The sequence below is a fragment of the Staurois parvus genome, unplaced genomic scaffold (genome assembly GCF_062004578.1).
Source record: "Staurois parvus isolate SC_StPar_1 unplaced genomic scaffold, SC_StPar_1.0 ptg001065l, whole genome shotgun sequence".
NCBI lineage: Eukaryota > Metazoa > Chordata > Amphibia > Anura > Ranidae > Staurois > Staurois parvus.
In genome coordinates, this window is record NW_028318861.1 from 2,114,333 (window position 1) to 2,127,927 (window position 13,595).

Sequence of the window (13,595 nt, forward strand, 5' to 3'; positions counted from 1 at the left end):
TTACTGGCCAATCAAGCACAGTAATCCCACGGTCATTGAACCAGGTTTTGGTGCTTTTGGCAGTGTGGGCAGGTGCCAAGTCCTGCTGGAAAATGAAGTCAGCATCCCCATAAAGCTCGTCTGCGGAAGGAAACATTAAGTGCTCCAAAATCTCCTGGTAGACGGCTGCATTGACCCTGGACTTAATGAAGCACAGTGGACCAACACCAGATGACATGGCTCCCCAAATCAACAGACTGTGGAAACTTCACACTGGACTTCAAGCATCTTGCAGTGTGTGCCTCTCCATTTTTCCTCCATACTCTGGGTCCTTGGTTTCCAAATGAGATGCTCTAATCAGAAAAGAGGACTTTGGACCACTGAGCAACAGACCAGGTGTGTTTTTCTTTAGCCCAGGTAAGACGCTTCTGACGTTGTTTGTTGTTCAGGAGCGGCTTGACAAGAGGAATACGACATTTGAATCCCATGTCCAGGATCCGTCTGTGTGCGGTTGGTCTTGATGCACTGACTCCAGCCTCAGTCCACTCCTTGTGAAAGTCCCCAACACTTTTGAATGGCCTTTTCCTGACAATCCTCTCCAGGCTGCGGTCATCCCTGCTGCTTGTGCACCTTTTTCTTCCATACTTTTCCCTTCCACATAACTTTCTATTAATGTGCTTTGATACAGCACTTTGGGAACATCCAACTTCTTTTGCAATTACCTTTTGAGGCTTTCCCTCCTTATGGAGGGTGTCAATGATGGTTTTCTGCACAACTGTCAGGTCAGCAGTCTTTCCCACGATTGTGATTCCAACTGAACCAGACTGAGAGACCATTTAAAGGCTCAGGAACTCTTTGCAGGTGTTATGGCTTAATTAGCTGATTAGAGTGGGACACTTTGAGCCTAGAATATTGCACCTTTTCATAATATTCTAATTTTCTGAGATTGTGGATTTGGGGTTTTCATGAGCTGTAAGCCATAATCATCACAGTTATGACAAATCACGGCTTGAACTATCTTGCTTTGCATGTAATGAGTCTATCTCATATATTAGTTTCACCTTTTAAAGTTGCATTACTGAAATAAATGAACTTTTGCACGATATGCTAATTTTTCAAGTTTCACCTGTATCATGTATGGAATTCTTTTTTAAAATTACTATTACTCTACACTCCTTCTTACCCAAGGTCTCTTTTCTTTGATACTTTGTCTAAGCCATGTACATTTCTGACAAATGCCTTTGTGTGAACATTGTGGAACTAAGAAATGTTTTACATTTCCACTTAAAGGATTTAAAAAAAAAATAACATATTACAAACAGTGAGATTTAATAAATTTTACAGGATTACAAAATGTAAATACACACTCTTCTCCATTGCTTCTTACAGAAGAGAAAAAAAAAAAAAAAAAGGATTATAGAAGAGTTACAAATGAAGGCAGAAGTTAAAAGCTTCCACAGTGTGGAGATTTGTTTTTCTTTATTAAACTTCTAGTTTACAATTATTTAGAATTTGTACAGTTTGAGGAACATTTGGTAACAATCGAATTCTGGCCGCGGCAGACACACACATCAGGTTTTCATTCAGGACCTCCACGCTGAAATGAAACATAAGATAAATTGCTGAACAATTCCAGGGAAAAAAAAAAAAAAAAAAAAAAGGGGCAATTCAGCTGTTTATGGATTATTTCCTATTGGTTGTCATGCATATTCACTTTACCATCTGCACTATTCTAAAGTCGTTGGAATATTTGGTGTTTACGCACCTTTGGACTTTTTCTTTGGATTTATTTCATGCGACAATTTCAAAAAAGTTTTTTTTTATAATCAGTTTTTGTGATATCCTTTTTATTATGTTTATTTTTTATCATAATTTTGTGTTTTATCACTGCACTTGTCACTACTGTGTGATATTCAATCCCACATTTAGGGATTCACAGAGATTTCTATACTTATTTTTCACTTTTATTTGGCGAACTTATAGCCTTTGTGGTCACTATATTGTTACAGTGAAAATTGATCCCACATTTAGAGATTCACTATTTTTTTTATTTCACAATATTGCAGTTCTATTAGGACTTTTTTTTTTTTTTATTGCTTTCACTGGTGTTTCTTTTTATTTACAATATTTATTCACTTTTCCGTCTTACTATGGATCCCTTAGTGGATCAGTTCACTTCATGATTGGTGAATGAGTGGCATATTTATCCGCTGAATACACTGAGGAGAATGATTAGTCACATATAAGGTATGTTTGCTATGAGTTAAATTGGAATTTTTATAACCGGTTTGTACAATTTTAATTATTTTGGGTTAAGCTAGTGTATAAGTACGGCAATATTTAGGGTAACGCTGCACCATACTATTTTATAATCTGCTTAATATCCATTTGGTATATGGTTGGGTGTTAGCAGCCCCCTCTTAATTATCATTTGTGCATATAGTAGAGCAGGAGGGCCTTACTGTATACAGTGCTGCGTTCTGGCTATGGTATGGGGACTTCATATTTTGTGAATGAATACAAGGCTTCCTCTGATTGGCTGAGGTGGAGATTGTGATATCATATGGCTGACTCAGCAATGCTCAAAGAGCCATTGGACAACAACGAAGCAGCAGCACATTGATGAGGTCATGTCTGTGCCACCATCTCCTGTAAGGCCCCTTTCACACGAGCAGACCAATCAGGGCCACCTGTCTGCTTTTCAAACAGACCCAATCGGACGCTCCAATGATCTATATGGTTTTTCGTCCGTTTTTTTTTTTTTTCCTCTTAACGGAACAAAAATAATAGGACTTTCATCCATTTCAAAAAACGGATGTTGATTGATGCAGATCTATTTACAGTACATCCGTTTTTTCATAGAGATGTACTGATGTCCGTTTTTCATCCATCAACCGATGGATGAAAAATGGACAAACGGAACGCCTGTGTGAAAGGGGCCCAATGTGTTCACTGTATTACAACAGTGTTTCTATCTGCCCACACTTCCATTTAATCTATAATAAATGAGTGCTGCTGATAGAAATTCTGCTGAAAATAGCTAAGAAGGAAGTTTCAGAAAACTGTACCTGTTAAAAAGGTGATCCACATCACTTCTTAATTATTTGACAGATTGCGGTGTTGATTGTGCCATAAACTAGTTAATAACACTGGCCAAAATGTGCAACAGCAGGCAGACATTCATAGACTGGTTGTAGATACTCACAAAACAAAAGTGGCATAGCACTTGCAAACATTCAGAATAGGAACTGGAGAAATGTTCCTCAATATATAAACCAGTAATAAAGCTTTAATGCCTCACTTGTATATACTCCATCTCTTCACTGGAGACAGGTTTTCTCCTGTACTTCTGAGGAAGTGATTTGAATAAGTCATTAGTGTCTGGGGATGGCACCACTCGGCGGACAGATGCAGGATTAGAAATTCCGGGAGGATTTTCACTTATAGCTTGTTGTGCTGTGACTGAGGGAGTAGTGAATGGATAAATCATAGACTTCAAAGCTTCTTGCACTGAAAGTAATAAACACTTGTGGTAAAATAAGGAACACCAAGCAAATGCATTAAACAAAAAAAAAAAAAAAAAAAAAAGTAAACATCCTTTCCTCCTTTCTACATGTTTTTGCCACACTTTGGAGGTGGTTGCTGTTAAAGTGCACGTCAAGGCAAAATAAACAAAACACCACACACACTCGCACACTTCTGGAATACATACACATTTCCTTATGTTTATCTCCCAAGACATGCTGCAATACAGAAAAATAACTACTATTGTGTCAGAAACGTAGGGTACTCCTACCTTCCTCATGACCACAACACAGTTCTCACTTCCAAAGCAAATGGTCTGGATACTTAATTACTAGTTATCAGGTCACAAAATTTCTGGCAAAACCAACAGGTATTTTTGCACTTGCTGAACAGATATAACAGAAGTTTATTTTTAAGTTTACACTTTAACCCCTTCACAACGACGCAACACAAATATGTGGCCTCACAGAACTGGGCTTTTTTCCGTGGGGCCGTATACTTGCATACTTGTCTTTGTGCTGGGAGCACGCCGCACAGCGTGCTCCCAGCACGAAGATCTGGGTGTCACTGGGACTCACGATTCCGGGTCACATGATCGCTGTGCTAGCCTCTGATTGGGTATCACAGTGATCAGTCACTGTGAAGCCCGCCCCCCCCTGTTTTTTTTTTTTTCTCTGAATGGAGGCGAGAGATACATTGTATCTATCTCCTTGCAGAGAAAAAAAAAAAAAAAAAAAAAAAAAAAAAAAACACACAACAACAACACACACAAAAAACAAAAAAACAAAAACTGTATATAAAAAAAATATCAATATTACAAAATAAGAAAAATACCTAGATCAAGGTTTGATCTAGTTTAGTGCCAGGGTTAGTGTTTGGGTCAAGGTCAGGATTTATTTTTAAATCGGTATCAGTGTATTTTAGGAAAAAAAAACAAAATGCGCACTATTGTTTCTGGTCTGTAGTACAGGTATAAACAACAAATAACATACACATACTGTATATGGTATCACTGTGATCGTCAAGAGCTGGAAAATTTATTTTGGGTTGTTCTTTGGTGGTAGGTTATGGTAGTAACAAGAAACACATAGCTTAAAAAAAATAAATTTTTTGTTTTTTTACTATTTTGGGCCAGTTTTCCTTTGATAATTAAAAAAAAAAAAAAAAATCCAAAGAGAAATCCATTACCATTTACCACCAAATGAAAGCCCAATTTGTCCTGAAAAAAAAAGAAAAAAAAAAACAAGGTATAATTCTCCTGGATGTACAAAGTAGTTGTGATATGTACAGTTTTATTAACACGTCAATGTTGTAAAATTTTACTTAGACTTTAAGATTTGTTTTACCCTTAGGCGTGAAGGGGTTAAAGATACATATATTTGTCACTAAATATTCTGTCAGGTGCCTGCAGTCCATTGGTCCAGCACTGATAGCTGCCTTGCAGGTTCAGCCAAACACAGAGCTCAACCTAAGTACACTCTCATTTGTAACATTCCACATGATTTGTGCAGTCTATTACTAAAGGCTAAGTGTAACTTTATAAAAATGAGTGCACATATTTTTGCTGTAGAAAACAAAAAAAAAAAACCAAAAAAACAAAAAACAAATCTGCATTTTTTTTCTCTTCACAGGATCCTGCAATACACTGCACCCACAATCAGTGGATGAATGCCACCGCAACACATTGCTTAATGCTTTACCAGAACATGAGTTTTAAAGAAAACTATAACAAACACAAATGTTTTTGTCATCTTCTGTAACACGAGGGGTGTTCAAGTCAAACTGGGACTTACAGGTATGAAAAAAAGGGGATGCTAGAGTGGTGGTACTACATGCAGTGGTAAGTGTGTCCTATTACTGATAGGGGGTACACATGTCATGGGCCAGTCCAGAGACCATCAAGATGGCAGACAACAGTGTTAGTGCATGAATAGAACAGCATGAGGTGATGAAGTTTCTTGTGAATGAAGGCGTAAAACCACGCGGATATCTAAAAGAGACTTCAAGCACAGTACAGTGATGAGACGCTCAGTCACAGTAAGAAATTTGAATGGTGTAAATGTTTCAAAGATAACCGTAGGACCGTCAGTGAGGATCCCGGCTGTGGTGGTTCTCAGCTCACAGCAGTCATTCCTGTACAATGCCTGGATAACTGACACATAACCCGTCATGAAATTACACCTTCTCGGAGGTCAGAAAGATGTCCTAGGATGGTTCAGGGGTACTGACAAATCTTTCTATGCCAAAGCTTTTCAGGCATTAAACACTGGGATACGTGTATAAATGTAGCAGGGAAGTATATTGAAAAATAAATGCAGTTTCCACTCATTATTATTATTACATCGAGTTCATATAGCGCCAAAGGGTTTGCTCAGCGCTGTACAATAGGGGGGACAATACATGGCACAGTACAACAAAAACAGACAGCGTACGAGGGGTAAGAGGGCCCTACTCTTTCAAGCTTACAATCTAGGAGGGAGGGGGTAGTGGAACAATAGGAAGTGGCTGAGGGGAATGAAGTGGCTGAGGGGGATGAAGTGGTGGGAGGAATGAGGGAGGATGGCCGTTAGGTGAGGGTGGGGTAGGCTTCCCTGAAGAGATGGGTTTTGAGGGAGCGCCTGAATGTGGGGAGGGAAGGCGACAGTCGGATGGATTGGGGCAGTGAGTTCCAGAGCCTTGAAATGTGTTTTTTTAATATATAAACTCAAGGTCCCGATTTGACTTGAGCAGCTCTCGTATTGGTCTCGTCAGTCTTACCCAAATTTAGTCTATGAAACAAACACTACTTCCTTTGTCATTGTACTCCAGGTAATATTCAGTATCACTATAAAGATTTTAGTATGCAGTGCTCAATCTGTAAGCGATTACTGAAGTCATACAGTAAACCATAAATAGAAATGCAATGCCATTTCATGTGGTAAATACAAAGCACCAACATCTGTGCTTACTCTGTGCAATAACCCCTTCTCAGATACATATCAATAAAAGTGCAAATCCAATACATTCCAGATCATTAATAAAATAAAATTGCTCATCAATTCATAATCTGCAATATCCTCTAAAGTGCCCAGTGCTTAAATAAAAGTTCATTCAAAAGTGCTGTGTGTCTTTTGCAAAACAAAGTGCACTGTAACTCTAAATCTGCCACTTTTGTATCCAGTGTCTCCATGGCACAATTTCATACCATGTCCCCAGTGATTTCTCCAAATCATGAGCCTGCCTCGAACACCTGCAAGAACTCACCCGATAGGGTTGACCCCTTGTTATTCAAGTGGTTCAACAAATAAATGCTCATTCCAAGAAAGGATGTCTCTCTTCACTGCTCCACTTTTTCCCTCTCAGGGTCACCATCTCACACACTGTACTAGTATTATATGGACCACTTCCTTATGTGCGGTTTAATGATGGATCTGGCAGCGAAGACCCACTCTACAATTGTAGACAGCTCCTTATTTATGGTTTAATGTATGAATTTGGTAATAGCTTGCAGACTGAGCGCTGCATACTAAAATCTTTACATTGTGGCACCATTCGTGTTTGCTGTAGCAGATAAGATGATTAGGCTGGTGCGGGTATATATTAAAATATGCAGTGTCAGCATATGTGGAGATGTAGGACTTCTATTGGTTCCTAATTGGGGAATGTAATATACGCTTACCATTAGGTTTTGGACTGTTCTTCCTGTCTGGGAATCGAATTGCTGGAACATGTGGCTTAATCACCTAAATAACAAATTAAGAGATTTAGAATCAATACCAAAATACTGAAGTCCTGAATAAACAATTAACTAATAAAGAACTGTGCTTCTTTAACAGCTGCAATCCAAGTCTTATATTAATCTGCCTGGCTCTTTTAGCTATCTTCAGAAGACTGTAATGGCATTTAATCTTACAAAAGGTACATCAAGAAACCAGTAACATACCAACTGACCAAGAGAGAGGAAGCAGAAGGCATGGGCAAGACTTCAGTTCAGAGCAATATAATGCCACATACCTACTGTCAACAATGAAAATAGGATCAGCTATAGGTGGTCAACATTAAAACATAACTGAACCCAAGAACAACATTTTACTATTGCAGCCTACCAGCTCTTAGATGTGGTGGCTGCATTAATTTAAATTTTTTCAAGTGAAGAACATTTTCAGCAAATACAGAAAACACCTGTTGATCTTGTGATGTGACTTCCTGTGAGCTGAATGAGAAGCACAAACAATAGGAATTTCAGGATTACCAGGTAAAAATGAAGATGGAAAAGGCACGAAAAAGAAATCTAATGCAGCCCCCACATTTCAGGGCTGGTAAGCTGCAACATATCACACTTTTGTTTTTGGGTTCAGCTACATCTTAAATGGATTTTCATTTGTGTTTGTCTTTTTCTTTTAAAATTGACAATTGTTAAGTTGCATATACTGTATATTTGCAGATGAGTGGTGAAATACTGGACAATTCCGATTTAGGTTGAACTAGTGGAGCAAGCGGGCAATCGGCCATAAAGACTAATGGCAAGGGAAAATCAGCTACATTAACACAATAATTGCATTTAGAAAAGATCAGAGAGAACACAGTCATGATGAATGAGAATCTATATTTGCCAACAACACAGTCTGTTCTGTAAATACAAACTAGTAGCATTTGCCAAAAACCAAACATCATTCGAACTGCCAGTGGACAGATGGTGGGACTAATTTACTATACAGCTCCCTTGTCAAACAGAATAAAGGACAAACAAGCGAATTTATAGTGTCTATGATACCATTTAGAATTCCACCATGCTTCCACACAACAAATGTCAGTGCATAAAACAGATTCATGTTCCAGTTGGGGGCAAGCACTGCATGTGGCGGTGCACTCCATTCTCAGTGTAGCTTTGCTCTCTCCCACAGTTGCAGCTGTCACACAGACATTTTGTAGCTGGGTGGGCAGAGCCTTGTGGAGAAGCTGAGACACTAGTTCCTCATCAGAGAATCCTCTGAAAAAGAAAATATCCAGTGAGCGGCAGTTGTGTGAATGAAAATACCTTGTCAGAGGAGAATAGACAGACTGGTTTGAGATGATAGAAATGCAACAGTAACTCAAATAACCACTCGGTACAACCAAGGTATGCAGAATACATCTCTGAATGCACAAGTCGAACCTTGAAGCAGATGGGCTACAGTGGTAGAAGACCAAACAGGATACCAATCCTGTCAGCTAAGAACAGGAATCGGAGGCTACAATTCGCACAGGCTCAACAAAATTGGACAAAAGAAGATTGCCTGGTCTGAGGAGTCTTGATTTCAGCTGCAGTATTCAGATGGCAGGGTCAAAATTTGGCATAAAAAACATGAAAGCATGGATCCATCCTGCCGTGTATCAACGGTTCATGGATGTGCAGCAGACAAATCTGTAGCAACTAAGTGATGCCATCATGTCAATATGGACCCAAATCTCTGAGGAAGGTTTCCAACACCTGGTTGAATCTATGCCACGAAGAATTAAGGCAGCTCTGAAGGCAAAAGAAGGTCCAACTCAGTACTAGCAAGGTGTACCTAATAAAGTGGCCGGTGAGAGTATACTGATAGGAAGAATCAATGAACTACCACAGAACTCAACAGCGCCATGGTAGTTCATTGAGAACTACAAGCCAAAAGCCGCTAAGCGTGAATGAGTGGCGCGAACGGGCGGTGGAGCTGCGTTTTTTTTTTTTTTTTTAATTTGACAGCTAGAGGCTAGCTGTCAAAGTAGGGGAGCGATGTATTCATAACATGTTACACTCCAAATATGGGTGTAACCTGTTATGAAAGGTGAACTTATCCTTTAAGAACTACCTGAATCTGCTGCATGTGTTGGTAAAGCTACCAAAATGAGTGGCAGGGATTTTTGAATTTGGTGCAGGCCATTTTCAGGGATCATACCTCCACAAAAGTGCTATTGGGGCTTTACTGCGTTCCCTACATAGTGAGCTGTGTAATGCAAGCTCGTAAGAACTGCAGCTTGTCTGGGTACATAATTGTTGAAACAGTATCCCTTTTGGCCACATATTTTCTTAGGACACTTACCAACACCTCAATCATTTTTTAACATTTCAGGACTGCAAGTCTTTCTGCATGCTATAAGCTGGAATAATGGGGCTATCAGGTGTGTAACATCTGGCCAGTGTCACGTTTTAGTTTTGGATACAGTGGGCTAAGTTGTCAGGTTTTAAACACTGTCTGCATTTTTGCTGTGTTTTTAACATGACATGTGACTCAAAAAAAACACTTTTGATGCATTCTTCATTGATTTCAATAGGGAGGTGCATTTTACTGCACAAAACTTGTATAAAAAAATGCAGCAAATGAGATTTTTAAAAATGCACCGTACCCACAACGATATAGTGTTAAGAGTACCAGAGGAATACATGGTCACGGGTTTTTCTTCCGCTTTTTTTAATGCAAAAGCAGGAGAAAAATGGATCAGTGTGAAAGCAGCTTGAATGTTGGTGTAATATGAGACATGGTATGAAAGGTGGTGTATGCTTTTAAACAAAGTAATGCATAACTTAAGGCAAATTATTTTTAGTTTTGGAAAGAGTGGAGAGGGCTAAGAACACTTGTCAGCTTTTTATTTCTGTGTGCTTTACTTGTCATAGTGACAATTAACCACTTGCATACCAGGCACTTATACCCCCTTCCTTACCAGGCCAATTTTCAGCGTTGTTGCACTTTGAATGACAATTGTGCGGTCATGCAACATTGTACCCATATGACATTTTAAAAAAATGTTTCTCACAAATAGAGCTTTCTTTTGGTGGTATTTACTTGCCACTGTGTGTTTTACTTTTTGTTCTATAAACAAAAAAACAAAAAAAGGAGCAAAAAATTTGCTTTTTTGATTACAAAAGTTTGCAAACAGGTAATTTTTCTCCTTCACTGATGTGTATTGATGAGGTGGCACTGACAGGCGGCACTGGTGGGTGGCTGGGCACAGGTGGGCGGCACTGCTGGGCACAGGTGGGTGGCTGGGCACTTATCAATGACGATCCCTGCTCTGGCACCTGCCAGTTCTCGGCAGTATTTTCCTCATGCTCTGACAGCTTAAGGAAAGTGCAGCCGAGAACCCGCAATTGCATTTCCCGGTTATCAGCGTGTCATTGGACACGGCTGATCACGTGGTAAAAGACCGCTGTGATTGGCTTTTTACCACATCACGTGATCAGCTGTGTCCATAGGACACAGCGTTCACAGAGATCGCTGGGGCGAGCAGGAGAGAGCATTCTGGAAGGACATCATATGACGCCCTCCCAGAACTGGCGGGCCGCAGTACAGCTGTCATTCAGCTATCTGCAGTCAGCAACTAGTTAAAGGATAAGTTCACCTTTTGTAACATGTTACACCCATTATCAGGATGTAACAAGTTACAAACAGACCAGCTCCTACTCCACATTATGACAATTAGCATCTCCCCCCCCCACTAGCTGTCACAATTTTCAAAACACGTCACTCATTCACAGTGTTCTGTGAATGAGAACACTACAAGTTCCAGCAGCCTTTGCAGCTGTCAGCTTGTAGTTCTCAAGGAACCACCACAGCACTGTGGAGCACCGTGGTAGTTCATAGAGTCTTCCTGTCAGTAAGTATCTGCTTGCCTGTATGGAATGTACAAGCACACAGATACACTGACAGGTCTGCAGGAGACCTACATGTCACCAATGATCTGCTGATCGCTGGTGCAATGCTTCAGAGGCCCCAGAAACAAAAAAACAAAAAAAAAAACAGCAAATGCACATTTTTTTTTTTTACGTGCAAAAAAAAAAAAAAGTTAATTTATTGTTTTTTGTTAAAAGGTGAATTTACCCTTTAAGTGAAAGAGGCTCCCAAATTTTGGATTGTCACCAAAACAGGAAGGAATGGGAAAGCTTCCAATGGAGACACTGGTTCTGGTGACAGACAGGGATTACCTCACTTTGAAAGGGTTTTCTCTCACTTCTTGTTGTGGCTATGGGACAGAAAGTGCACTTCAGCCACAACCCATTCAACTGAACAGGGCAGTGCCGCAACATTGTGCAACGCACCTAGTTTCGGCATGGTGTTGTAGGCCTGCAGTGGTTAAAGTAGGCGTCTCCTTTAGGCTACAGTCACACTAGCTTTGGCAGCAGGCGTCGGACAGGCGTTTGGGAAGCATTTTTAACATTTCTCAAACGCCTATGAAAATTCTGCACATGGCAGCACACAGTGCTGTTCACACTGAAGCGTTAGCGTTGCGTCAAAACCGACACCTCGTGTCCAGTCAGGAGGAGTTGAAGCCTCCCATTCCAGTCTATGGTGCCGCTCTGCAAACGCCTGGCAGGCGTTTGCGGAGCGTTAATACCATTTAACTTCATTATAGGAGTTTGCGGTGAGGTTTTAATCGCTTAGCAAATGCCTATCAACGCCTCAAAACCACACATAGGGCATTTTGGGAGCGTTAAACTGCTTCCCAAACGCCTGTCTAACGCTATAGGGGCGTTTGGCAAGAGTTAGAAATAAAGTCAAGTGTGAACGAGCCCTTACTATCGCTCTTCAGAGGGCAAAGCTTGTGCAAATGAGCCCTGACTCTACCCAAAATGAAAAAAAGTGTATTTAGCTCTGTGTTAAATGTGTTTCCATCCATTTTATACCTCACCATACACATTGCAATCTGACAATACAATCTTTGTATGATCAACGTTAGATTTACCAGAGCTATGCAATATGAGGAACTAATCCATCCAAACAGAGTTAGGAGATCTAAAGGAAATTGTACAGATTCCAATTTGTGTGAGGAGGAAGCCAGACAGATGATGGAACCTGAAAAGGAGAGCCTGCCCAGGAACAAAGGCAAGTCTAACCCCCACATTGGCCTAAACAGTCAGAGCGGCTGTACATGTATTCTGCACTGCGTGTCCCTTCTGTACTTGGTGGACGAGGTGTCCCCCTGTGTATTGGGGGTCACCCTCAACTCCTCTCAGGGTCACCGACTGCTACCCTCTTGTAATAGACAAGACAGGCAAAACCCAGCAGAGCTCATAACACAGACCCACCACCACCTCTCTGCCACACTTCCCCTCAACTAAATCCACAGGCAGGGTATACACCTCTCCAATATCTCTCTTACCTGAACGACCCTGCTGGCCGCCGCCATCTTGCTCCCCATGGCGACCACCAGCTTTACTTCCGCTTCCGGGTGAGGAAAGCAAGTGGTCACCTGACTAGTCGCAGCCTGGGCGGGGCCGTATATAAGGTATGTTGGTGAGGGCGTGCTGTCCTGTCAGAGCAGAGAGTAGAGATGGGACCTGTCAGGATACAGGGAGGGGAGATGGATCGATCTCATTATCTGTGTGGGATAAAGGAATGGTGGTGGAGGACGAGCTGCTTGTGTAAAGAAGCACACGAGGCTGAAGCTCCTTTTCTAGGTGCCTGTAACTTGGCAGAGCTGCCATTGTCCCTAATTCCTTCCCTAGGGCACCTGGTGATCGCCAACCCCCACAGCACAGGAGCCCTATACATTCCATCAAGGGGCTGCTAAACACACAGCAGGAGCAGTGCAGAGAGGGAGCCAGGCAGGCTGCTACCGCAGTAACGTCCTCATGCACACTAGGTATTTTAACCGCTTCCAGTCCGGACACTTTTACCCCCTTCCTGTCCAGGCCAATTCTCAGCTTTCAGCGCTATCACACTTTGAATGACAATTGCGCGGTCATGCAACATTGTACCCAAATGAATATTTTAGCATTTTTTTGAGACAGATAAAGCTTTATTTTGGTGGTATTTATTCACCACTGGGATTTTTGCTTTTTTTGCTATGTAAATGAAAAAGTCCAAACATTTTGAAAAAAAGTGTTTTTCTTATAAAATTTAGCAAATAAATAATATTTCATCATAAACGTTGGCCAAAATGTATTCCGTTATCCTTTTAGTAAAAAAAAAAAAATAACCCAAATTAGTTTATAATCAAAATTAAAATTTTTAAACATTTTTTTTTACATTTGTTTTTCATTATTTTTTTTTTACATACTATCACCCTATCAGTACAGTGTCACTATGGTGACACTGTACTACTTGTGGGGGGTGATGATTTTTTTTTTTACATTGATTGCTTTTACACCCATAAAG

General features: G+C 40.5%; 1 protein-coding gene across 1 annotated transcript; it reads right to left on the reverse strand.

Moving 5' to 3' along the window:
- Positions 1 to 1,423: 1,423 nt before the first annotated feature.
- KGD4 (alpha-ketoglutarate dehydrogenase subunit 4) lies at positions 1,424 to 12,721 on the reverse strand. The gene is made up of 4 exons (XM_089658380.1): positions 12,598 to 12,721; positions 7,163 to 7,226; positions 3,281 to 3,489; positions 1,424 to 1,576 (listed from the first exon to the last, which is right to left on the reverse strand). The coding sequence occupies exons 1-4, from the start codon at positions 12,634 to 12,636 to the stop codon at positions 1,559 to 1,561; spliced, it is 330 nt and encodes a 109-aa protein (XP_089514506.1). The 5' UTR covers positions 12,637 to 12,721; the 3' UTR covers positions 1,424 to 1,558.
- Between the last annotated feature and the right edge of the window lie 874 nt (positions 12,722 to 13,595).

What these genes read in the sequence shown, in the direction of transcription:
- KGD4 (XM_089658380.1), bottom strand. Translation starts at nt 12,636, where the DNA reads ATGGGGAGCAAGATGGCGGCGGCCAGCAGGGTCGTTCAG. An exon ending in CGGCCAGCAGGGTCGTTCAG is followed by an intron (nt 7,227 to 12,597) that starts GTAAGAGAGATA and finishes TTTGTTATTTAG; the next exon opens with GTGATTAAGCCACATGTTCC. An exon ending in GAACAGTCCAAAACCTAATG is followed by an intron (nt 3,490 to 7,162) that starts GTAAGCGTATAT and finishes TATTACTTTCAG; the next exon opens with TGCAAGAAGCTTTGAAGTCT.